The sequence below is a fragment of the Vigna angularis genome, chromosome 3, assembly GCF_016808095.1.
Source record: "Vigna angularis cultivar LongXiaoDou No.4 chromosome 3, ASM1680809v1, whole genome shotgun sequence".
Taxonomy (NCBI): Eukaryota; Viridiplantae; Streptophyta; class Magnoliopsida; order Fabales; family Fabaceae; genus Vigna; species Vigna angularis.
This window is the reverse complement of record NC_068972.1, coordinates 11,004,356-11,032,026: the sequence shown is the minus strand read 5'-3', so window position 1 is coordinate 11,032,026 and position 27,671 is coordinate 11,004,356. Positions and strand designations below refer to the sequence as shown.

The following is a 27,671-nucleotide window of genomic DNA, read 5'->3' as shown; positions in this document are numbered from 1 at the left end:
CAAGATGGGTTTGGCTCTCCATTTCCATGGAGAGCCTTTAAGCTTACAAAATGGCCATGGAACAAGATGAAGAACCCAAGAGGAAGAATGGAGTGTTCCCACGAGCCCTAGCAGCCCTCCAAGCTCTCCTCTGAGTGAGATGCACCTCCAAAGAACCAAAGACCCCAAATGCTTCGAGACAACTTGAATAAGTAGGCAATTTTGACACATCAGCAGCGTCACCGCTCAGCTGCACCCTAGTTGCACCCCAGCGGCAGCATTCCAGAGAGTTGGCGCTCAGCTGCACAAAAACTGTGTCGCTCAGCTACAACAAGTTTGATCAGGTGGCGCTCAGCTGCACTCCAGCTGCACCCCAGCGACAACAAGTCGCGATCAGGTGGCGCTCAGCTGCACGCCAGCTGCATCCCAGCCACAACATTCCAAAATTCTCTCTTTTTGTTTTACTTGCTTTTGTGGCTGGTTAAGCTCTATACATTGGTGGAGGTTCTTCTAAGTATAATATTAGCTACAAAATAAGGGGATTAGTGATGATAATACATCAATGTAGCCTAAAACACATTTATTTAGAAAACAAGACAAAAGAAGAAGATTAAACGAGTTACAAGTTAGAAAGGAGTTGATTTTGCTACTAAAATGATGCTTAGATAATGGTAAGAATTAACATTATCAATATTATAAAGTATTCATTATCACGATGATATACATTTTTTTTTCAAATAAAAAGAAAGAAATTAAAATTATTTAAATATTAAATAAAAATATCAAATAATAATTAAATAAATGTAAATGTGTATCACATATATATAAACTAAAGATAAAAATATTAATATATATTACCTAAGAAATTTAAAAGTATTTTAATAATTTAAAACGGAAATAAATATAAAAATAAGTTTGAGTATTTGGACAGATATGAAACCAGACAAGATATATAAACTCATCTTTGTCGTGTACCTAATTTAAAAAATTGAATATTATTTGTATTTATATCTAATTAATGCAAAATTATCAATTAAAATCGAAACGGATTTGGATAATACATGAATTTTTTTTATCATTTTCAAATTAAAAAATATTTTATTTCACTGATTATTGTCTAAATTATTAAACTATAAAACATACTACACACACACACACACACACATATATATATATATATATATATATATATATATATATATATATATATATATATATATATATATATATATATAATATGTTATACCTGAGAACCCATCTCTCCCACCTCTGAATTTCTTTCACTTTCTTCCCCCTTCATTTTCACAAATCTCCCCTTCTCCAGGTACATGATCTTTCTCTCCCAATTCCCTTCTCATATGTTCTTCTTTTACTTTTCTCACTTTTGCTCAATTCACACACCTCTTGCACTCATGAGAGGCACGGGCATCAAGAATGTTATTTGAATTATAAGAAACATTACTTATTTTTCAAAAAAATATATTTTTTTAGGTAAACTCACAATCTATAGATTTAAAGGAATTATTTATGGAATGGAATACTAATATATAGGTAATGTGTCTAATATCGAAATTTAGGTATTTGAATTGTTTTTTATAGTTTACTTTAAACCCTAAGTCTTGCAAAATAGAGATATTTTGTCTAATTTCTTGTTTTTATTATTATTGATGTTTAGATTAACAAGAAAATAATGTGGGTTCTCCTTTGATGAAAGTTGAAAGGATTGATTTCATATATATTCGATTTCCAAAAATAATATTTTTGAATTGATTTCCTGAGGTTGTCTTAAATAGAGTTAAGCCAAACATGAAAGCATATAATTTTTTTTTCTATATATTTTATATATATCACTTTCGTGTATGGGTTGAGACAACTCCATATCTTTTTTAAATATATGCATTCTTGTTGATAAAAAAATGTTTTAGAAAATGTAATGAGTTTTATAAACAACTTGTTTTGGTACCATGAGAATGAAAAATACAAATAAATTTCTACATTTTTATTGAATTATTTTGTATTGGACTTGATTTTCATGGTTATTAATAATAACATGATTGATGTACATTTTGACCTTTAAACTTGAGCTCTATGATTTAAGAACAAAATTAGTTATAATATTGAAAAAATATAGCCTAAGGATATTTTCTTGTAATAACCTTTGGTAGCAATGAAGACATAATGCAAGTTGCTTTGTTTATTATATTCTTACTAATTCTATGTAACTTAACCATTTTTCTTCTTTCAGATTCAGGAGTGGTTTACTAGTAGCAGATTTTTTGAGATTGGCAGGTTTAACTAGGAGTTTGTTCAAACTTTTTGTAAGTTTTCATCATGAGAAACATTATTTTGCTTGACAGGCTCTATCATATTATAAATATCAGGTGTTTGATAGGGGCAATTGCCTGCTCCAACTTATTTGTTAGTTTAATATATTTAAGTTGTTTATTCTCACATGTAAAATGGTGTTGTTCCCCTACATTAATTTTGTACAAATGAGTGTAGAAAGTTATAAATGACAAAAACAAATCTTAAAAAAAAAATTAAATTATTTTTATCATTTTCTTCTTACCAGTAAAAAAAAATGAATAAGAAAGGTATAGGAAGTGCCTAAATTCATTTACATAATTTAGAATGAAACTTTGCACTAGTGCAGAAAGGGCATTTAACTCTGTTATTTTGGTCTTTTAACGTCAGTTTCAGAACCGACGTCTTTGTAGGTGACGTTAATCAAACGTCGAACTCAAACAGGTCCAACGTCTTTATAGACGTCAGTTACTCCATGACCCCGACGTCTAAGGAGTTCCATAGACGTCGGTTAATGCAATGTCTGATGTCTAAGGGGCTCCATAGACGTCAGACAATGCAATGTCTGACGTCTATGGATTGTCTGACGTCTATGGAGCCCCTTAGATGTCGGACATTGCATTAACCGACGTCTACTGCAGCCCGTGTCTTTGAGTAGCGTAGTAGCACCTTCTTTCTTTGTTAGTTTCGTCATAGAAAATGTTGCACCTTTTGGATCTCTTATGGCATTTCAACAAAAAACCGAATATGCGTCATTGCCTAGTTCCATTAAAACCGCCAATGAAAACGAACGGTGACAGTAGAACTACGCAAGGATCGAAGTTCGGTTTTGGGTTGAAATGCTATAAGACATCCAAAAGACGCAAGCTTTTCTTATGAGGAAACTAGCAAAGAGAGAATGTGGTACAACGCTACCCAAAGACACGAGAAAAACTGCACCAAAACACAACGAAAACTCATTTTAATCGGTTCAAGTGAAAGATAATCAAGCAAAAACTAATATAATCGGAATAAAAGTACGTTTAAACGGTTCAAAAGAGACAAAAACGCACCTCGAAAAGCAATGTCACAGAGAGAAAAGGCGAGAAGGAAGACGATGAAGTGGTGCTCGTAACAGTGGGTTTGATTTAACAGCAAACTAGACGTTGGCTCCCCAGGTGAACTGACGTCTATTCTAGCCTAGACGTTGAGACCCTCACTAATATGACGTCCAAAAATAACTTTTCATCTACCTGTCAAACATATACACGTCCGTTGGGAGGGGCACCGACGTCTATAATCGAATATAGACGTCGGGGTGGCGAGACTGGACGTCTCTAAGACTGAAAAAAATGACTTTTCACCTACCTGTCAGGCATATAGACGTTTGTTAAGGGGGGTCTAACGTCTATAATATTATAGACGTCAGGGCCCCGCCTAACAGACGTCTATATGTCCACTTATTTACGAAAATGTCACTGGTCAATAATTTACGTTGGTTATTTTGTGGTCCAACGTCTACGGGGTGACGTTAAAGCCCAATTTTACACTAGTGTTGAAAGGCAATACATGATATTGAAAATAAAACTGAAGCACAAAAATCTCTTATTCTTGCCTATAACCATAAAAGTTAAGTAAATAATTGTTGTATTAGTTTAATGTCTCTCATTTTTTATTTTATTTGATGTGAAATCTCCAACATTCATGTTGATAAATGAAGATATCAAATATGTGATTAAATATTTATGAGTGGTTTAATAAGAGTCTTGTAATGGAAATATAATAACCTTATAAAATTTGCTTAGGATAGACTTTAAATAATTTTGATATTATCTTAATATGTAAGTTTACACTTAATTTAATCTTACAAAACAAATTTGTAAGCTGAAGTTTGTATTTATTTACATATTATAAAAGGTTCTCTTAATATTTGTAGAAGAGATCTATGTCTATCTATGTAAATCAATTTCTAAATAATATTTGAGACATGAGAGAACATGTGAGGGATATTTCAACTTTGAGGGATCCAATGTAATATTTCTCCTCTTCAAGTTGTCTTTAGTTGATTGTTTGGTATGTATAAACCTAAAAAGAAAGAGAGAGATACATTTGAAATTTGAAGGTATCTTGATACTCTAGAATTTGCTAAAGAGGTTTTTGTCACTAGTTGTTGGTGTTGTTATGAATATGCATATCATATATTAATTAATATACTCTAGCTTTATCTCATGTTCAAGTCCAATTCTTTTTACTCATTCCTTTGATATTGTTTGTGATGTTTCTTGCATGAGTTGCTTAACTAATTGTTTCCTACCCATATATAGGGTTTGGTGTTGTTAGTGTAGTTCTGAATAAGCAAATGATACTAATTATACTCCAGATTAATCTCATTTTCAATTTGTTGCTTCCACTTTTGATAATATTGTTGATATCTCACACGAATTGTTTAACTAATTGTTTTTCTCATTTACATTAATCCCTTCTTTAGTGATTCTTTCACTCTCAGTCCTCATCCTATAGTTTCTTATATGTTACAGTGTCACTATTTGTTGCAATGCATTTGTTAGAATTCTTAGGAAAAATACTTCCAAACTTATTATTTCAGAGTTTTAGATTGAAAATAATATTTTGATCCCTTATACAGTTTATTATAACTTGTTAGTGTAGAATCGAAACATTCCTTCACATGAGTGTATATCCTATTTTATCTTAATATATTATTTTAGAGAAAATATGGAAAAAGAAAAAAAAGTGAGATTTTTTTAGTTTCTCTAGTACTTTTTTGTTTTTTTGTAATAAGATAAAATGTCTATTATTTCTCAATTCTATTTTATTTAAACTTGTATAATGTATTTTATAAAATTTTACAATTTTTTTTTATAAAATATCATAAATAATCTTTTGTCCATTTTGGAGATTAGATTTGCAAACTATATGATCCCGAGATGAATTATTTATAAATTTATTATCAAAGGTTTAAATATATGAGTCTAACACTAAGGTTGTCGAAGTTAATTTTTATGTAAAAATATATGTATTTACATGGATTTAGCGAGTAAATCAATATATGAATGGCCTTATTTAAAATATATAAGGAGATGATGAATAAAAAAAAAACTTGAATAAGTATTTTTACTAAATAAGATGAAGATCGTACGGTGATAATTTTTTTTTTCATTTCTTATATATGGATTTGAGTGATCTTATTACTTCTATTAAATATGTTTATTATTTTTTATAAAAATTAGATTTTGTTTTTCTTAAATTGTATTTATAGATTATATCATATTAGTTGAAAGTTTGAAGGTTAAAAATAAGTGTGACAGTAGGAATTTTTATCATTTTGGTATAATTTAACGACATTACAAAAATGGTGTAACTTTTAAAAAAATTTAATTTGAACAAATCATGTCTACTTGGTATAACTTCAAAAGGAAAAAAATCATGTAATGTTAAAGTGATTTTACTGAGAATGAACGTCGTATGATGACTTTTGTCACAAAAATTGAATTAAACTTGACAGGACTTGCTTAAACTCTGAATTTTTTTTTTAAAACTTACACTAATTTGTAATTTCATAATAAAATCAGACCATATTGGTAAAAAAGTCTTGATAGTAACGTTCCAATTAGGGGGACCTGCATCCTAGGTATTTTGACGTTTCACTTGGTTGGATTCTTCACCTTAGATAGGTTTTGATGATTTCTTGCACCATTTTCTGCGTAGGTTTGCTGCTTTCGATAATTTTCCATATTTCGAGTTTCGGATAAATGTTAGATCTTAATCAGACTCCTGCAGAAGAAATGCAAGGTGCAGCTTCTGAAAGGTAAGTTCCTGGAATTCCTGCAATTTTCCACCAACCTCAAAAGTGATGCAACATAAGAAATGCTGAAATCTGTTTACCCATGTAGATATTCAAGGAGCACAAATCAACCAGACGCTGAATATATCTGGACCAATTTATCAGAACAGCAGAAGCTTGTTGCATCAAACAGTTTCAATGTTTATTGCAGGCCTGTACAAATCTACAACAAAATCCAGTCTCGCGTACTCCTTCTACCATTGTTAATTATATTTATGTGATTATTTGGAACTTTTATTTCAGAAGTTTCTCATGCCTGATAGATTTTTTTATTTGAAGATAATATTATTGTGTGTTTTATTCTAATGATATACTTATCTGTTTATAGCCAAGATTCCTTCAGAGATGCTTGTACCACAACAGAAAGGCTAAGCACAAGAAGAGGTAAAATTATGTTTAATACATGCTATAAGATCATATGATATATGTGCTACAATAAAATAATGCAACAAACTCATATTGTTCATCTCATATCTTTTGATATTTCTCTTTTAAAATATTCAATCAATTACAAATGGTTTCTATTGAATATTGAGTCATCTCCATACAATGCAATTACAATAGTTCATAGTGTTTGACATACAAGGTACACTTATTCTTGTTTTTTATTAAGTCTATGTCAATCATCTTGTTTAACATAAATTTCTTCTTTCAATTCACTAATGAAAATAATTTGCATCTTTTTAATTTGTAAGGAAAATTAAAACTTTATGTTTGGATGAGATAATATAAAGAGGTAATTCATTTATCTTAAGAATTTATAATTTTTTATACTAAAATGACAGATAAAATAATTAGAAAAAAATTCATATTTAAGAAACTGTGAAAAGTATTTTAAATAAATAAATTAGAAAAAAATTTAAATATTAAAAAATTATAAAAAAATTATTTCCCTCCAACTTTATTCACGAAAGTTTAGTGGAATCAACCCAAGATAAAAGCTCTCTCAAAATTAATTCAAACTAAAGTTTATATTAAAGCCTCTACAAATTCACCAATAGAGTATTGTGAATACCCTTTACATCAAGTATTTCTTACTCTTTTAGATTCAATAATTTAAATTATCACTAGAGAATTCTTAAATAATGATCAAGATTTGAATTATTAAAAGAATTGATTTCTAAATTGGTAAGTATATTGACAACACTTTTCATTTTAAATGAAAAAGTTTGCTCTCCCATTTATCAAATCAAAGAAAATTTTGCTCCAAAAATTAACAAAGCTTAATTTTCATCTAGTTTTAACTATCCTAACTAACTATTATTTGAAAATATGTATATTATTTGATGCTAACAAAGTATGTGATTTGAAAATATAGGATTCTAATGACAGTTTTGCTGTCGTGGAAAGTAGAAGAAATTCAATCTCTTTTTCCTATGTGTATCTGTCTGGGAAGGCTGTTGGATCCAAAGGAGGAACCCACAGGGGTAGGAACAGTGCTTCTTATTAATCATTTTCTGTTTCTTACATTAAGAATTTCTTATAGTTCAATGACTTATTCTATTAACATTTATAATACTTTTTTGTTTTGATTTTCAAAGGAAGAAAGCTATCATGTTCGTCGGATATCCACATTTGAAGGTCCCACTGGAATAGATTGGGATGGAATTAATCATGTCCGAATAAGTTTTATGCTTCCTCATATCGAAAAGTTAGCTGTGGAAACTAATTGTGACAAATATTTTCTCTTCATTCTCACTTCTGGTATACATATCATTGCTTATATCATCAGTTTGCATATGATGGTAGCTCCATTTTTCACTAAACTCCCTTTTATAACTATTTTTTTTTTCAGCGGAAAACCCAATTTCATTGTCTACAGTCAATGCAAGAACGTTGACTTCGGAGGAGGTGGCTTCTAATGAATGTGAGATACATGCTTCAGTTGTTAACTTCTGCTTTTCCAAAATAAATCTCATCTTTTAAAACCCTAAACCCTCATTCACTACTTTTCTCATTCACCTTATGATGATTTTGTTATTGGAAATGTTCATATAATTTTCTTCTATGTTTAACAGCATCTGGTGGAGAGAAATGCGTTTATGGGAAAGTATCTCTGAAATTTCTTTATGAGATTTTGAATATATCTCCAGATTCTCCTTTGCAATATCGAACTGAGATTCAATTTAGCACCCAACTTCGTTCTTGTAATTTGAAGGTATTACATGTTGTATTTGCATCTGCTTGCTTGATGATGATGCTCGATATTGGTTTGATTCTTTCTTTTTTTTTGTTGTAGTTAAATATATGCTATTCATGAAAACTGTTTTTGTCCAATTTCAGGCTTTTCTTTTATCTCTTCTTCTTTAGTGTTCACAATTGTGATAGATGTAGTACTCAAACCTTTTTTCATGTTGTAGTATTGGTTGAAACATTATACTCGAACAACAAGCAGCACCATCTCCATTAGAGATTCCAATGATTCAGAGGTAGAGGTTTGTTGTAGTAAAATTTGGTGCAGATAAACTTCACAAAACTGAATTTCTTTAATGGAGAAGTTGAATTGATTGTTGTTGTTATGATTTGAAAAGGGTATATCAAAGAAACTTGAGATCTCAACTAGTTTTGAAGAATTTGGAGCAGCTTCTGGCAGGACACAGGAGAGGAAAGAAGAGCCATCTTCATCTTTATTGCCTCATTTCACTTGGTAAATTTCATTATACAAAATGTCTATAAAAGTATTAATTTTTTTTATAATATCAAATTCTTATTTATTTATTTTGGTGGTAGAGGTAGTGACTGAACTTTCTGTAATTTTCTAATAAATAAATATGGTATACATTTTAACATGAAATTGTTTACATGCTTCAGGTCACCAGGAATTGTCTCATTTTATTACAGGTACGAATTTTTGCTTCTTTGTCTCTGACAGGATATTCACTGAAATCTTATTAGACATTACTATCAATCACATTTCAAATTAAGAAGTCTTAAGAAGGTACACACCAAAGGAATTATATATAGAAAGCTTAATACATCAAAGAAAAATTACATTTTAATAATACTTTATATTTCTGGCAATCTATGTTAAGAATAATTGCATTTAAGTTAATATATAACACATTCTGAATTCCCAAAAACAAATTATGTATTTTTGTTTGTGAAGAAAGATCCCATTGTTGTGTGTTCCACAATTCCTCAGTTAACACCACCTACATTAACCTTAACTTATCCAAAGAAATTGAATAGCAAGAGTACTTTTTTTCCTAATATTAATATCAAATAATTAATCATGGTTATTACAATTGATTATGTTTGTATTTTTTTTCTTGAACATATTTGCACATTTTACAATTTATTATTACACGTATCTAATTTATTACAGAAGATACAGTCTATCTTTTTGTAATGATTATCATAGAATCAATCAAACATCAAAATATTTTTAAAAATTTAACATTAAACTAATAAAAATAACTTAGATCATTTTAAAATATTTAATTGAATTTTTTATAAAAGTTAAAAGACCAAAATAATATTTTAGTTTTTTTTTCACTAATAGGAGGAAGAGTAATTATTCTCCTATGTCTGTTTTAATAATTTTTTTTCTAAAAATCATTTCAGGTATTACCATAACATGTTGCACAGACTCGAAGGTAAGTTTAATATTATTCTTACTCTTTTCCTTGCTTATTTAGTAAGGATTTCTTCCAGATTAGTCGCAAAAAGAAGTTAAACTATGTTAGAATATTCTTAACGGATTAAAAAAAAAATAATGATTATATTCAAATATATATAAATTATGATATAACGATATGTTGATTTGATTAGAATAATTAATTACTAATTATTAAATTACATTACAGCAATTAGTTTTATATTAATTAACTTAAAAGTTTTGATTGCAGTTACTGAGAATTTCACCTGCGCAATCTGTTTGGTACAGTGTATAAACTATAAGGTTAAGACTTTTTGACTCAAAACCCTAAATTTATCAATTGATAATATTAATATGTTATTAATTTTTCTGCTGAATTATTATTTCAGAGTTTAAAATTCCACCTAAAGTGGTCGCACCAGATATTTAGGTTTGGATTTTCGGTAAGTAAGTCTGAAAACTCTGACTAGCTTTACGATGACGAAATTACAGTAAGCCTGAATAACTTTGCAGGAATCAGAAGAATTTCCATCTGTATCTGTATCTGTGAAGAACGAAAACTGGTTGCGAGAGGTTCGAACAGTTTCTCTTTAATTTTTATAATTCTGTATCATTATTGGCACACATCTATACTTTATATGAAGTTTTCTGAGAATTTAGGGTTTGGTCCTCAAATTGATTCTTTAATTTCCCTGCAAATTGATGCAGTTCATCGATCCAAAAGTTGATACTTTTATGTACTGGTAAGCTATTTTAATTTCACACTGGTCTGAAATTTCTGACCCCTCATATAGATCCGTGGTATGAAGTAAAATATTAACTAACAGTATGTTTATGAAGTGTCAAAAAACCAAAGAGCAGAAAGATGAAAACTTCTTCTCATGGAAGAAATGATACAGATCCGCTGTTAGACGTGGAACTACGTATTGGTATTGCGAATGCTCGGCTACAGGAAAACATGGGTACGTTGGATGCGGGACTTACAACTATTTGTATCAGTTACTTTACTTGGTGATGCAATTTATGTTCTACTAGTTGTAGAACACTCACATTAATATTGCATCACATACTCAAATGCAATTGTTTTATATGCTACTCCAGTGCAACAAGACCAGCCCGACGAGGTTACAACGTTAGAAGTTGAGCAGGAACAGGTTTCAAATGCAGTATCAGATCCGTCTCAGGGTTGTGTCTCATCAGTGTCTGATCATGATGAGACACGTGGAGTGCAGGAAGTTGATCATGAAGAGATTTCAAATGCAATTGTGGTGTATACTGGTGAAGATTGTGTCCCTGCAATTTCTGACATTGATAATGGGGCACTTACTGTGCTAGAAGAAGTTGTTTCAAATGCAACTATTTGGCATACTAATGAGGATAGTGTCTCTCCAGTTTCCGAGCATGATGCTGTGCCACAAGATGCTGTGCCACAAGATGCTGTGCAACAAGATGCTGTGCCACAAGATGCTGTGCCACAAGATGCTGAGCAACAAGATGCTGTGCAACAAGATGCTGTGCAACAAGATGCTGTGCAACAAGATGCTGTGCAACAAGATGCTGTGCAACAAGATGAGGTTTCCAATGCAATAATGTTACATCCTAGTCCGGATTTTGTTCCATTTGTACCCATGAATGAAGGTACAAGTTCAGTGACACAAGCTGAAGAGAAAGAGAAGTTACTAAGTGAACGCTGTGACCCAAATATGTAAGTGTGATTTTTTTTGAAATTTATATGGAAGTAATGATATATAGTGTAATTACTTGTTAAAATGTTATTAATTAAATCGAACATTACTATTATTATATTATAAAAGTCAGTTGTATATAAGAAAAATTGAACCATAGTTTTTACTTTAAGTAGTGCTTAAATAAAACATGTTCTACTATAATCTTGATATAAGGAACAAAGATCATAATGGATATAGGTTTTGACATCATTATTTTTCAAAACATTTCAGGCTTGCTCGGTGGAAGAAGCGAACCTTTTATCATTCTCACACATACCAGGTGATGAATAATGACATTTTTTTTATAGTTTGTGTTTTTTTTTATAGATTTATGCCTATTTTTACTGATTTATGGCTATATTTCGGGGGCACAAGGCTATGGATCTTGAAGAAGTGGTAAAGGATGAAGACAGTGAGGATGAAATTAATGAGGGTGCTAGAGTGATTGAAGATAGAAGAGTATAAGTCATTTTCTGTTTTCAATTTCTTTAACTCTAAACAACAAAATCAGTTATGTTTTGAGGAATCATTATTAACTGAGAAGATTGATATGCAGAAACTTGAGCTTCTTGGTCTTTCTGAGGATCAGAAGCGGCTCGTAACTATGTGGACCTCATTTGTTAAGAAACATCGGTAAGTTGTTCTTGTTTTGATTCAAGTCGTTTACTTCTTCTTGGATTTGAACTTGTTGCTTTTGGATTTGTATTTTCTTGTATCTGTAATTAATTTTGTTCTTGTGGCAGTGTGCTGGTAGATGGCCATATGAATTGGGCATACGAAGCTTTCACAAGATATCATTGTGCTGAGCTTGTCCATTCCACCCCATTAGCCTGGTAACTAACATCACTACTGTGTTTTCCATGTTCTAATTTTTTTGACCTAATTCTGCACTTTTCATCATTTTGTAAGCCTTTTTTATATATCTTGCTAAATAATCTCTATTTTTCTGGAAATAGAGATTCCTAAATAATTTTTGTCTGCATATTTTGATTTCCATATAATATATATTATTCCATTTTGGCAGTTTTTGTGGCTTTGCTTATAATTATGAAATGAATGATTTGGCAGGGCTTGGAGATTGTTTATGATAAAACTATATGATCTGGGTCTTCTAAAGCCAAAGACTGTGGCTGCATGCGCTGCTATTCTCCAACAATACAGGGAACAGAAATAAGATCCAAAAGCTAAGGCCTTTCCTAACCCTTTTTCAAAATAAAAGAAACAAATGACAGAGAAAAGAACTTCTCTTTGTTGTACTGTTACTACTTTCCAACTTTTAATTGCTATCTTTGTTGTACTATTACTACCTTCCAACTTTCAATTCCTCCTTTGTTGTGGAGCTGAAGAAATTTGCAAGCTACCACATATATTTTCTATTTATTTCTGTTACAGTGTGAAACATTAAAATTAGAGAGCAGAGGGATTCTCAGGCTCACATTTTCAATTCATGATTCAAATTTAGTAAATTTACAGTTTGTTTCGACTATATATGCTCACATTTTCAATTCATGATTCAAATTTAGTAAATTTACAGTATATATGCTCACATTTTCAATTCATGATTCAAATTCAGTAAATTTAAATTCAGTAAATTTACTGTTTGTTTGGGCTATATATGCTGTGAATACAACGTTTAATTTTGTGACTGAGATTCTGCAATTTTAGTTAGAAAAACAACTTGGAAAATTCAGTTCCTGCAAAATAATGTATCTTGATTTAGCCTATGATTATCCCGTCTCTTATCATTTCGTCACATATTGGATAACTATGTCATACGCCTCTTACATCATTTATGTGTATTTCTCGTTAAAAGCATTTCTATCTCCTTTTTATGACGTCTCTTACACCACAAACTATATTTCATTGAACCTATTCTCCCATTTTATGTACCAACAATCTCTTTAGTTATACATATTGTTTCACTTGGCTATTCCAACAATACAAGGATTTCCCAACAAACACTTAGAATTTGTATTTTTAAAAAAATAAAAATAAAGAAAAGGGGAGTTTTTTCTACACAACAGGTTTTCTTCCTGCATTATTTTGACATTAATCCCGACCCCGACCCCAATATAATATAAAGTATAATATAAAGATAGATAGTTTAATATAATATAAAGATATATACCCGCTCTAGATAATTTAATATAAGGATATATTTTCAAGCTATGCATTTTTATAATCTCATTAAAAAATTAGTCCCCATGATTCAAAATAGTTGTTTTAATTCTATCAAAATAAATCAAATTTGTTTTTCAAAATGGGTCATGAGAATGGTTAAAAACAATATTAAAGCTAAAGAAAGTGTATGTATATATATATATATATATATATATATATATATATATATATATATATAAGTTTAAGAAAAAATAAGAAAAGGAAAAGTAAATGTAAATTGCTCTTGATATATATAAAGAGTAGAGAAGAACAAGCAGCAAGCAGAATCATAAAAATGGATATTAACTTTAAAAAATGCAACAGACAAATAAATTTTCTTAATTCACTGAAAACACAATAACAAAAGTGATGATGAGAAAACTCAAATTAATCGATGAGTACATAGGAAAAAACTACATTTAACTTTGTTCATTCATTTATTAATAAGTCTGAGCTCCACCACTGATTTGTTCATTCATTCATTAATAAGTCTGAGCTCCACCACTGATTTGCTGGGTTAGTCCATAGTCCTTGATCTCTCGTGCTTTGTTCAAGAGCATGTGACGAGCACTGTCCAATTGATCAGCACCAGATGTGTGCTTCCCAGTCACATATCCATATATCCATGCCAACACAGTGATAGCCATCACACCAAACCCACCTGAGACCAAGAATCCAAGGTTCAGGAGGGCAACTGCGATGACTGCAGGAACCAAAACAGGACTGAAAATGACAAATAGTGGAGTAACAACTGTAAGAGAAATGACTGTGCCGGTCAAGATTAAGGCAGCAAGGACAAGGAGGGAGCCACCGGTGGTGACAGCTGTGGCTGCCTTAGCCACCTGGGTGCAAAGGGTTTGTTGGTGTGGATCATCACGGTAGCGAAAGCAAAAGGATGGTTGTGCAGATTGTGATTGTTGGTGGTAGGAAAAGCCAGCCATGGTGGTGAAAAGTGAGAGAAAAAAGGTTAGTGGCCAATGTGGTGGAGTTTGATGTGCAGGAAATGATTATATATGGAGGATAGAGTAAGTGGAGGGTTGGGTGGCAGGACCTAAAGGAATGGTGTGACACTTGAAGAGTTTTTCATGCATGGCTTGCATGTAAAACCTATGTGTTCCTTTTATGACACGTTAGGTCTTTGTATGTATTTTTGTTTCTGGCATAGTTTCGGATTTGATAAGAATCCAAGGTCTGTGCAACGGTGTTATACTATACTTAGGTGGCTTTTGTTTTTTTAACTCTAGTGAAAAGGAACGGTACTGAAATGACTTGTTATACCAAGATAAAAGGTTCTACTTTATGTAACAATTATATCTACACTGTTACTAAGTTATATAGTATATAGAGTAATTCCTCATATATAATTTTGAAGCTCATGTGCTTCATGCCCGCATCATGACCCCCTAATTCAGTAAAGATTCGATAGGGTATTTGAATCTAAACTCCATTGGCATATATTTGGGCGTTTTTTTCACGTATTTTCATAATTTTTTTTTTCTGCACCTCTGTATATTTAATTTTTTTCATTTTCAATATATAATTAAGAAATGTTTCTAAACTAGTATTTTATCTGCACAAGATTTTAAAAGTTGTCTATTTTATCATATTAGTTTGAGATTATAAAATATGGTTACAATTTAATATAAGAATTCTATTTTGTTTAAGATTGAGTTAATAAAAATTAAGAATCAGCACATAGATTATTAAATAGATAATATAAAACTAAAAAAATACACCACATAGAAAAATGTAAACAAAATATAAAAAGTTAGAGGATGAAAAAAATATATAAATAGTAAACGATCTAAAACTACAAAACATTGGACTTGTTTAATGAAATCATCATGTGTTAACACAATTTTATATTTCAAACTCTTATTTATAATGTTTTCCTTAAAATAAAATATTATAAATCGTATCAATAGTTTAATAATTGATTTTGTTTGAAAATACAATTAGGTTGAGTAAATTGAAAAATGATATATTTTTTAATATTTAATTTATGTTTAGTTTATTAATAATGTCTTCATTTATTTATTTAATTTTCTATATCATATTTTATTTATTACTATTATTATATTATTGAATATTATTACATATTATAATATAATTAAGAATGGTCAAATATTTTTAACTCTTCAACTTTCAATTCTTTTTCTCATTTTAAATACAAACTTTTTTAAATGTTAGAAATATGTAAAAATGGTTAAGAGGCATTAAAATAGTTTATTTAAAACGGATAATCAGTAGTTTTTTTTTTAAATTTTAAATTCAAATTTTGTTACTTATTTTTTATAAGTTTAAAGAATTTAAAACTTTATTACCATAAATCTTTAATTTTAAATTTGACACTATAAATCTTAATTTTTTTAAAAAAGAAGATTGAAAATGAAATGCTAATTATTTTTATATCTTTAAAATTTTGAAGAGTTGTCCAAGCTAGTCTCCAGCTAGTTGTGTCTCCGAACTAAACTAATTGGACAACCTCAAACTATATTAAGGTAGTCAGGCTCCATAAAGAGCTACTTGAACTTCCTAGTTAATGTTTTAGATTAGCTTGGTTTTCCAATTGGTTGATCGAGCTTCCTACCGAGCTCTTCAGTATTTATTGGTCGTTCAGGCCCTTCGTGAAATTTTACACCGAACTGTCAAAGTACTCTCGAAACTCTATTTACGATTTCTTTTCTTTCTCAAGACTATTCAGATGTCTGGTTGATCTATCAAACATGGTCACCTTGCTGAGTTTTAATCTCTACTCAACTGTTTATTCGAGTTGTATAATGTCGACCTTTCCTAAAAGTCCTGAAATCTCATTAGCACCTTCATCTATTTGCATTAATTATCGTAATTTGTCTTTTTAATAAGTTATAACAAAGTTTCATTTACTACTTTTTATTGGAAGTCCCGTATCGACTAAAGTTAAGGCAAAACTATAATATATAAATAAGATACAAACCTTATTTTACAAGCTCATTTTGTTGGGTTGAATTAGGTTTAAAGTCCGCTTCTAATATTTTTATCATCTCTTTGACTCTCTTTTCATTTGCTACTTTTTTTTCATTCGATATTCAGACCACAAAACTCTATACCACTTTATTAAAATAAAACACTACACACACTCCTCGACAGATACACTGTAATTTTGTGTACTACTTCATTGATCGTGAAAAGGCTATTAAATAGCCATTATAGACCTTGGCCGATTATATCAGTACAAAATAACAACCGAAACATAATAACACAGCCATTGACCATGCTATAACAATAACCACTGAACAAAAACAGAAAATACCAAACAGCCAATGGAACTGCTACAGTTAAAACCGAAAAATATAAAATGAAGCAAAAAATAAAAGCCATATGTAATACAACAAATCCGCAACACAGAAAATAAAAACATCACTCCAAATTACAATAGTACACTTTATAATTTAAGTTTATCTAACAAGTTATAAAAAGTGATGAAACAAAACCCTAGATCAATAAAAATCAAAATTTTAAGGTCTTAAACCTCAATGGTGAAAAACAACAATACAAAATCAATGACTTCCATGTGATGCAAAGAAAAAACCATAAAGACTTACCAAATTTTGGAAGATAAATGGAAGAAGAGAAGACGAAAATTATTTGTATTACGAAACCTAAAAACTTGTTTGAGTGAGTGAAGGAAGAAGAAAAAAATGACAGGATGAGGCGTCTGAAGGAGAAGATGAACAATGTGTGGGTTGAGAGAAACACGAAAGGGCCATGAAAGAGGAATGAAAGAGAAAAAGTAATGGAACATGCTTCTTTATCGGAACTGGCATGATTTCCGGAAACTGTAATCCGGAAGTGGAAAAGTGTGCATTCCGGATTAATGGAGCAATGATGTGTGTCTCTCTTTCTCCTTTTCACCATCAACATTTACAGAAGCAGCAAAACTCGAAAGGCTGCCAACTGCCAATGAGAAGGAACTTTTACTTTTCCGATTTTATCACGTGGAACAGCTTAATGAAGTGTATAATAAGAAAAACCAATACTTGTTATATATCTTATTAAGCCCGACATTCTAAGTAGCTATTTAATAGGAAAAAAAATACCATTGTTACCTCTCTTATTTAATATATTCAAAAATGGATGTACACCTCCAAGAAAAAAATTTACATGGTCCTTGTGTGTAAGTTAAATTTAGGCATATTAGTTATTAAGTAATAAATTTCAAATCATTAATTAAATTTATTATTTAAAAGGTTTTATTAGCAATTGATGAATATTTATTTAATGAATAATACTGTTGTTTGATTATGTTGATTATGTTATTGTACAATAACATGTCTTCGAACTTGAAAAAGTATACCAAGGAGATGTGTGATAATTACAAAATAATGAGATATTTATATAATTAAATATGTTGTAAAAGATTAATGATTTCTTTTTTTTTATTGTGTATGAATGTCTGATGGAAGGTAAATCCACTCCATCTTCAAACTTACAATTGATTTCTCTTAAAGTATTACTTTGCATTAAACTTATTTTGTAGTAAGATAATGAAATCCATATATCTATTATTCTTCCTAATAAAATTAACTTGATAAAATATGCATTTATTTTTATATTGATTTTACTTTTAATTAAATTCGAATTTTCTAAAAGAAAGTTTTTATTTTTAATTTTATATATCATAGTTTGAAACAGAAAAAAAAATGTTAGTTTTGTTATTTGTAATGTTCGTATTGTCAAGTGATTATAGTAAAGCTAATGAGCTCACCACACGTGTGGTCAACAATGGTGATAGGATAGCATGGAGCTCAGTTTTGAAAACTCGTGACCTCTTTTTCAGTCACTCATAAGTATAACAAAAGTGTAAAGTGCAACTCTCGTATAAAATAGAAAAGAGGAATGGTATAATAACTTACTTTTATTAAAAAAAAAGAATAAAAAGTAAATATAAAAAAAAGAAGAAAATAAAAAGTAAATATGATATCAAATGAATGTAAAAGTTTGGATGCGTTAAATAATCAATTTTTGTTGCAAAATACTTCTCTAAAAAATTAATACATTCACAACTAAAACAATTATTTAATAATTATATTATTATAATAATAATGAATTAAACTAATTTCTCATTTTTAAATAATTAAATTGTTAAGACAGTATTGTTATTCTTATTACAGCAATCCTCAAATATGTAGTTCTTGCATTCTTAATCTCAACTGGTAAGAAGAGAAAATGTTGAATTCCAGAGATAGAAAGGTCGGCAAGTGGAAAGGAAAGTGGTGGAATGGTGGTTGCGGATGAGGAATGATTGCAGAATTATTAGAATCAAATTAATGTTCAACTACCCACAGCGGTGGATCCTCCAACCCAACCATAGCAATGTCACCAGTCATGCATATATAAGTAACAACTACCACCTCATCAAACAACTCAGTATCAGTGAAAAACACACAATATATACAAACATGTCTACTCAATGTCACGACCACCTTCATGTTGTTATGTTCCCATTTCTTGCATTTGGTCACATTAACCCTTTTGTTCAGTTATCCAACAAGTTGTTCTCTCATGGTGTTCGTATCACCTTCTTGTCAGCTGAGTCCAACATTTCCAGAATCAGATCAACCCTTAATCTCAATCCAGCCATCAATATTATCTCACTGCAGTACCCAAATGGGGTAAGCAGTACTGCTGATTTGCCTCCTCACTTGGCTGCAAATCTTGTACATGCCATCGACCTTACTCAGCCTCGGGTTAAGTCTCTTCTGTTGGAACTCAAACCCCATTATGTTTTCTTCGACTTTGCACAACACTGGCTCCCAAAAATCGCTTCTGAACTCGGCATCAAATCCGTTCGTTTCTGTACCTTCTCTGCCATTTCTGATTCGTACATTACTGTGCCTTCCAGATTCTCCAATGTCGAGGGAAGAAACATAACTTTTGAGGATCTTAAAAGCCCGCCACCTGGGTATCCTCAAAACTCCGATGTTTCCCTCAAGGCCTTTGAGGCCATGGACTTCATGTTCCTCTTTAACAGGTTTGGTGAGAACCTCACTGGTTATGAGCGAGTCATGCAAGGCCTTGGTGAGTGTTCGTTCATAGTGTTTAAAACTTGCAAGGAGATAGAAGGACCTTATTTAGAGTATATAGAAAAGCAATTTAGAAAACCAGTTTTGCTATCTGGTCCACTTGTCCCTGAGCCATCAAGGGATGTGCTTGAGGAAAGGTGGTCCAAATGGTTAGACACTTTCCCCGCCAAATCTGTCATATTATGCTCATTTGGTAGTGAGGCTTTTCTGAATGATGATCAGATCAAAGAACTAGCCAGTGGATTGGAACTCAGCGGCTTACCTTTCATTTTGGTTCTAAATTTCCCATCTGATCTTTCTGCTGAATCTGAGTTGAAGAGAACACTGCCAAAAGGGTTCTTGGAAAGAGTGAAGAATAGGGGAGTGGTGCACACTGGTTGGTTTCAGCAGCAACTTGTTCTGAAACACTCTAGTGTTGGCTGCCATGTATGTCATGCAGGGTTTAGTTCTGTGATAGAAGCCATGGTGAATGAGTGTCAACTTGTGCTGTTGCCTTTCAAGGGTGATCAGTTTTTCAACTCCAAGCTTGTTGCGAAGGATTTGGAGGCAGGAGTAGAGGTAAATAGGAGGGAAGAAGATGGGTACTTTCACAAAGACGATGTACTAAAGGCATTGAAAACTATAATGTTGGAAGATGACAAAGAGCCGGGGAAACACATAAGAGAAAACCACATGAAATGGGGCAAGTTTTTATCTGATAAGGACGTTCAGTTCATCACAGATCTGGTTGCCCAATTGAAGTCTATGGCTTAATCAGGTCTCTTCCAAGGGAAAATAAAGACTACCAAGACTGAAAACGATCATTTGAAATCCTCAGATTTTCATGTATCCACTCAAATATCTCTATGTTATTGTTATGGTTTTGCTTTTCCTATGTAATACTAACGTACAAAAATCTTTTTACACTAGATAAAAAAGGAAAAAAAAAGTTAATTTGACAATGTTAAAAAAACATTCGTTTGACACTACTTTTAATAATATAATAATATATATTATGATTTTAAATTAAAAAATAATATAATTATAATTAAATTGGACAACCAACGAACAAACGTTATATGCTTTGAAAAATCTAGAAAATTGAGTGTGAAGGTGAAAAATTGAACCCTTTAGAAGTACAGATGTAGAAAACATATGTCTAAATTATTTAAAACATTGAATGATTCTACAAGTCGAAGTCATATGCTCTAGAAAAAATAAAAAACAAAGTGTAAGCCAAATTTTTCAATCACGCTTTCCCTTTCAAGTTAACTAATTGCTTCGTTCACGAGTATAAAGAAAAGTAAATGTGATTGGTTTTTATACATTGTAATGTGCTGATTGGTTAATAAAGAAGTGAATTTTAGTTCTGCTATTGTACATTGTGTCTTATATGTGTCAATGGTTAAGCTTGTCTTTCTTTATTATGAATTTTATGTTAGGCAAACTTTTTAGTGAGATTTTTGGACATTTTATTTTTATTCAATTTTTAAAATATTTCTAGTATGAAATGATAGTCGAGTAGTGAGTAAAACTTAGTTTTCATTTGAGATTTAATACATGATTAAAAACTTAATCATATGTGTTAAATCTCAAATTGTCTTATGAGACAGTTTGGAAAAATTATTTTTCATAATTTGTGTGTATTGAAATTTATGGATAAATTTGTTAAATTTTTGGTTAAGATCATTTTATGTTATTCTCCAAATGTATATTTGATTGTGATCATGAGTAATCACTTTCATTTTATGTATTTTGGACACCAATACAAAATGCTATTAAAAATTTATCATGTTAGACTTCTTTATATACATTAATTTAGCAAATTATGAATTTTTTTTAAATAGGTAGAGTCTAACATTGTGATGAGAGTTAACAATTTGATATTGATGAAGTTTCTTACGAATATAATATGGATTGAACCTGAATGAATGACTAACTGATATAGAAAAGCCTCTTCGATATCTTTAAAATATCCTTGCATCACTTTTCATATTCAGTTCTATGTCTAACCAATATAGAAAGTGTTATATTTTATTATCATTTTGTCACTGTCCAACTTTCTATAACGGTCTAGACTCTTTTTATATTGATCTAGTTTTAATTGATATAAAAAGTCTTATGATATTTATAGATATGCCACTGTGCTATTTTTTAGTATTGGATGAATTATAACTAGTATAAAAAAAGATAATAAAAAGTATTTTTTACACTATGGACAAAGAAATATTACTCTGTATCACCTTTTTTTAGGTGATAACAAGTACCTATAATAACGTAATAATTAAATATGTATTGAGTCTATGATTTTAGTATATTAATTTTTAAAGAAAAATTAAGAATGATAATGTATTAGACTGACTATGAATAATGTTTATGTGTTACTCATTCGTAATAGAAGATTTGACCTATTATAACCTTATCGTCATATATCAGTTTATAAAATATTTATAAGTATTTTAAAATTTGTAAGTATTTATAATCATTCATGTATATTTTTAGAAAATAATATATATTTTAAAAATAAAATCTAAAAATATTATAAAAATTTTAATTTTAATTTTTTATAAATAATAAATATCTACAAATATATATAATATGATACTTACATCTTACCTGTTTATAAAGGATATTCAATTCTTCAGTATCCATTACTCAAAAATGGTTGTTTAAAGTATGTAGTTATTATACCTAACGAATTTTATATGTAAATATCCATAATTGTGGATAGGTTTACTATCTAAAGAGAATGGTGTGTGGATAGAATGAAGGCCCCTCCATCTTAATAATTAAATAATAAATGACGTTCATGTGAGTAGGTTTCATCCTTTTGTTTTTGCAATCATTATTATAGAGTAGGTTGATGTACCTTGTGTTTTCCCCTTCTAATGTCTCTCACTCCTTATCACACCCAACCCAAAACCAAACTTTCAACAACCACCAACAAAACCAGTTCAAACTCTTAAAATATTGTTTGATGTTTTAACGTAGGGTGTTCTTCAATATCATGTTCTTCAATATCATGTTGTTAGGGCCCTTGGATTTTGACAAGAGAGTTGCTTCCTACGTACTGATTTCTTTATCTCCTTATTTTTCTTTTGTCTTTTAGTAATATTTAATTATTGAAGTTAATTTTCACCATCATTCATTCATTTTATTTATAAAATATTAATGATTTTATGTATGAATGCATCCCACACTTTACCACTTCCACATGAAACGTATTCCCACATCCGTGGAAGGATGTCTAGATTTTCCATATCTGTTCAGTTTTCTATGCTTTCTTTCCAACATTAACACAATATAAAAACACATCTGCATATACCAATTTTCTTTTTCCCACCTATGAGACCCCCTTTTACCTACTACTACAATTTATATACTAATAAGGCTTTTGCAGAGACATCATACATCCTAATAAAATAAAAAGGCAACCTTCTTAAACACACACACTCTTGCACCTCACTCACTCTCATCTTCTTTCTTCTCCCAATTAATGTTCACCTAACAATAATTCCCTCACCAACCACAACATAACATCATCCAATTATCGAACTTCCTTCTTTTCTTACTCTTCCCTTTGCATATGCTATACTGCATGACCAATAAACTCTCCCCCATCCTTCTTCTCTTCAACCATTCAAATTTATAAGCCTACTAAAATCTAACCTATGCATTTTATGAACCCTTCTTCCATTCTCTCGACGCACACTCATACATACCTACACAACCACACTTTCTTTTCTATAGTCGTGAACCCCAACTCCATCACCTGCAACTAATAAATGTACAAAAATTAACAAACTAAATATAATTAAATTAATAACTTAAAAAAAATAAGAAAAGGAATCGGATGTCGATTCCATTAATGAATATTTACATAAGTTGAGGCCTTCGCGTACCAAAAATCATAGAGCACATATCATACAATTCAAAACACAGGCAATACATATCATACAATCAATTACAAGAGAAGAGCAAAGAAGCATTAACCTCTTAGAGACCAAACGAGAATGAGAGAAAGGAAGAGTGGGGTGGGACTGCAGAGAAATAACGAAAGGGAGAGAAAGAAAGAAAATGAGAGGGGGGTTGCAGAGAAAGTGATAGAAACAAAGAAAGGGAAAAATGGGGGTAGGGGGTTGCAGAAAAAGAGAGAAAGAAAAGGAAAGTGGGGGTGGGGTTGCAGAGAAAAAGAGAAAGAAAGTGAGGGTATTAGTGTTGCAACGTGAAAGTGAAAATGAGAAATGGAGAAGGAATTAGAATCTTAACGTTAAAAGTTAAAAAGATAAATAGTAAATGTAAAAAAAAAGCGTAATTTTAGAATAAAAGAAAAATTGGGAAGGTGGAAAGAGTTATTTAGGGTGGTGAAGGAACAACTCTCTTTTGATAACTACAATTTTATCTACATTATCGTTACCTTTTATAGATATTAGTCATACTAAAAGCCCATATATTGTATTTTTGTATAAAACATTTACATATATCAATTATTTTTTCACATATTGAAGCTGTTTCTCAATATCCAAATCCATCTTTTTTTTTTACACCACATTGTTACTAACTACACTCTATATTAGCGGAAAAAGATTAAAATACTCATTGTACCACGTCAGTGTTGTAGCTGTGCCATCACTGTAGTACGTCCATTGTCCCTTGCTTCAATGTTAGAAATTTCTGACACCCTATCCAATGTTTTTTCATCCCAATCATTTCAGATTTTATTTTTTGGAATTAACTAAATTAATTTTGGAAACATATTTTCAGAAGACACTCATTCCTCCTATTTGGAAAAAGTGTTTCCTGAATTGATTTAATAATTTTTGTAAAATAAAATCCAAAACAATGAGATGCGAGACAAAATTTAATAGGATGTAAAAGAAAGTTCTTTTGAAAGGAAGAGCTCTTGCTAAAAAAGACCTCTTTTTTGTTCCAAAAAGGTCATTATCAAAAGTATTTAATGTGTTTTAGAATACTCATTTGATAAACCTTATAAATTTAAGCAATCTGAAAGTCACTGTACAAAAATTATAGGGGTGTATTTAGAAGTTATGGGGTGTGCAAGAACACAAAAGCTTATAATCCTTCTTCAAGTCTCTTGCAAAAGACAGAAAAAAGGCATTTCTTTCTCCATATCAATATTTTCTTCCGACACCGAAATTAGGAAAGACAACGAGTCAAAACATAAATAAATAGTGTTTATCCGTTATCTAATCTATAACAAAAACATTTATCAATTATATGTATAAATGCCTATTTAAAAAATATCTAAAAAATTCATCAATTATTTATTTAAATACCTATTTAAAAAATATCTACAGTTATTTTAAAATTCACAAATATCCAATGATACTCACAAGTATTTTAAAAAAATATATTTTAAAAAAATATATTTTATAAATTTTTAAAATAAAATTATTAAAAACATATATAATATAATATAAATTAAATTAAAATTATATTTAGTACAATAAAATATAAAATAATTTTAATTTTAATTAAATTTAATTTAATAAAATATAAATTAAATTTTAGTTTTAATTTTTTGTAAATAACAAATATCTATAAATACAAATAATATAATACTTATATCCGATTTATAATATAAACAAATATTAAAATATCTATTATCTCTTATCTATAATAAATATTTACAAATATCAATTATTTCATAAATTTTATCTATAAACATTTACATAAACATGTATATTTGTCGTGGTCAGAAGAAATATCAATTTGTCTTTATCTTATGTGCTTCGTAATTCTTCCTACACTAGTGCATCCCCTTTGCAAGTTCGTGAACCAGGTTCGATTTCTTGGGGTGATTTTCTCCTTTGCAAGTGTAATTCCTTTTATGAGAATTTTGTCAAAGTCAACAATTCAGAATACAACATTATATTTCATAATGTAAAATATATTGATATTTAACATTTCATAGTCTCCTAATTTGAAACATCTCCCAATTACAAAATTTGAAACTGAAACTGTAAATCCTAAATATCACACGGTAAAATTGGAATTTTGAGACTTACGGATGTGCATATTTAAATTATGGAAGTGCAGAATTAAAATATTTAACAGTCCAGGCCCAATTAAAATATGAACCAATAAATAAAGAGAGAAATTCAACAAATTAAATTTGCATTATTTTATTTTTCACATTTTTACCCTCTTTTACATTTTAAAAATCAATTTTTGAAATGAAAAAAAAATCAGAAATTAATTGTCAGAACAAAGAAGAACGTGAACGAAAAAAAGTGTAAAAAAACAATTCCTTTGAAATTTTCGGTAGTAGTAAATTTTCGCTTGGAGAATAATTTTATTTTAATTTTTTCTATTTTTGATTCATCTTTTAAGATAAATAGAAGTGAAAATAATATAAAAATAAATAAATATAAGATTTATTTTGAATAGTTTATCGTAAAATTAACTTGACATGAAATATATGTTTATAATTTTCAGAATAAAATCAAATTCAGAAATTTAGAAGAACTAAAAATGTTGTCCAATTGATCAACTTTCCAATGACGTATTCGTAAGTCCATGTCCAAACAAAGATATCCATCACACTAAATCTACCCGAGACCAAGAGTCCTAGGTTCAGAAAACCAACATGACTGTAAAGACTAAAACAGGATTGAAAATTGTTGACAACCAAACTAAGATGCAAGGAAAAGCTAAGATTTAAAGGAAAAGCTTACAAAATTTATTAACATAAGAAGACTTATATAAGTCTTTTACAAGTAAATCCAGAAACATAGATTACTTTAAACAAGCCTAGAAACATAAAAGATGTAAACAAGCCTTAAAACATAAAAGATGTAAACAATTTTTGCCTTAATTGGGCTTTACACTTATCTATTCAACTTTGTTTTAAACACTCATTTGACCTCAATCTTTCTCATTCCAACAAGTAGATTTGTTAGCTCTCATGTTTGATTTCTTTCTATTGCATCAGTCTTTGCCTCCATTTCACTCCTTCACTTGGAATGTCTTGTAACTTCATCAAAATCTACTAGAATTGCATTATTCATGAACATCGGCATATTTTGCATTTCATCTTGAGGTTCCGAAAGATCTTCAGAAAACCAAAAATTATGAAGTGATCAATTGTTGATTTAATGTCTCTCTACTTCTCCTTTAGTGTGACTCCTTTTGACAACAATAATAAGACTCATATTTAACACATAATTTGATTAGTAGGTTGTTTTTAGTTTTGTAAGGTTGATTTAGACTTAAAATTCATATCTTAACAGAATCCATCTTGAAGAAAGCTAATATTATTCCTAAATCGAGGAAAGATAGTCATCCAGACTCTAGTAATGACATAAGATGGAACGATGAAAAACATATGAGTTGTCTGAAAGAAACTTTTAACGTAATAATAGTTTTTTTCTTATAAATGGAAAATTAGGAAGAACGTGGTAAATTTTTTTCAATGGCATGATTTTAAAGATTTTTCAGATTGAGATCCTATTATGTAATTTGTAAACAAAATTGAATGAAAGTATCGTATTTTGTCTTTTTTTTCATGGCATATGTGCATATGGAATCTATTTTGTATTTCACATGTCATGTTTAAGTGTGATTTGAATGAGATTTTATCTTGCGAGTGAGATGAGTAATTAAAGTGGGTAGAAGGGTATGTCCTTTCGAAAGTAGTATTAAGATGTCCTTTTGAAAGTTTTCCCATTTGGATTCCCAAGTTGGCCAGCCAGTTAGTTTCAAGTAAAAGTCTTAGTTTTGTGATAGAAAGAAAAGTTTCATGTGTTATTCACCTCCTTTGTCAGGAGCAATTCAACTTCATGTGTTATTCATTTTAAATTGTATATTTAAAATTATACAATTTGAAATATATTTTTAAAAAGAAGAAAGTAAAGAATAGAGGGAGAAGAGTAAGATAAAGAAAAAGATGGTGAGTGGAGATGAGGGTAGTAAAGAAAGAAGAAACCGATAAGGAGAGGGAAGGATACAGTGAAAGAGAAAAAGAAAATATAAAAATAAATAAATTATTTTACAAT

General features: G+C 30.0%; 3 protein-coding genes across 4 annotated transcripts; 2 read left to right on the top strand and 1 right to left on the bottom strand.

Annotated features, from left to right (window-relative positions):
- Positions 1 to 1,232: 1,232 nt before the first annotated feature.
- On the top strand, positions 1,233 to 12,891 carry LOC108342442 (polycomb group protein EMBRYONIC FLOWER 2-like). 2 transcript variants are annotated; one of them, XM_017580219.2, is made up of 25 exons: positions 1,233 to 1,303; positions 2,225 to 2,297; positions 5,989 to 6,088; positions 6,174 to 6,309; positions 6,453 to 6,508; positions 7,443 to 7,551; positions 7,666 to 7,828; positions 7,920 to 7,991; positions 8,143 to 8,282; positions 8,485 to 8,553; positions 8,656 to 8,771; positions 8,936 to 8,965; positions 9,689 to 9,720; positions 9,973 to 10,025; positions 10,112 to 10,165; positions 10,236 to 10,295; positions 10,431 to 10,465; positions 10,563 to 10,684; positions 10,824 to 11,000; positions 11,115 to 11,427; positions 11,681 to 11,729; positions 11,825 to 11,908; positions 12,006 to 12,082; positions 12,193 to 12,282; positions 12,518 to 12,891. In XM_017580219.2, the coding sequence occupies exons 3-25, from the start codon at positions 6,033 to 6,035 to the stop codon at positions 12,621 to 12,623; spliced, it is 2,199 nt and encodes a 732-aa protein (XP_017435708.2). In that variant the 5' UTR covers positions 1,233 to 1,303; positions 2,225 to 2,297; positions 5,989 to 6,032; the 3' UTR covers positions 12,624 to 12,891. The 2 variants fall into 2 exon arrangements, with proteins under 2 accessions (XP_017435708.2, XP_017435707.2); XM_017580218.2 differs by having other exon boundaries at positions 10,824 to 11,427.
- A 1,137-nt stretch (positions 12,892 to 14,028) lies between these two features.
- On the bottom strand, positions 14,029 to 14,550 carry LOC108341452 (oleosin Ara h 11.0101). Its single transcript, XM_017579130.2, has one exon. It carries the CDS (start codon positions 14,548 to 14,550, stop codon positions 14,092 to 14,094), a length of 459 nt encoding a protein of 152 aa, XP_017434619.1. The 3' UTR covers positions 14,029 to 14,091.
- A 4,475-nt stretch (positions 14,551 to 19,025) lies between these two features.
- LOC128193350 (UDP-glycosyltransferase 79A6-like) lies at positions 19,026 to 20,577 on the top strand. Its single transcript, XM_052874716.1, has one exon. It carries the CDS (start codon positions 19,051 to 19,053, stop codon positions 20,425 to 20,427), a length of 1,377 nt encoding a protein of 458 aa, XP_052730676.1. The 5' UTR covers positions 19,026 to 19,050; the 3' UTR covers positions 20,428 to 20,577.
- Positions 20,578 to 27,671: the final 7,094 nt, after the last annotated feature.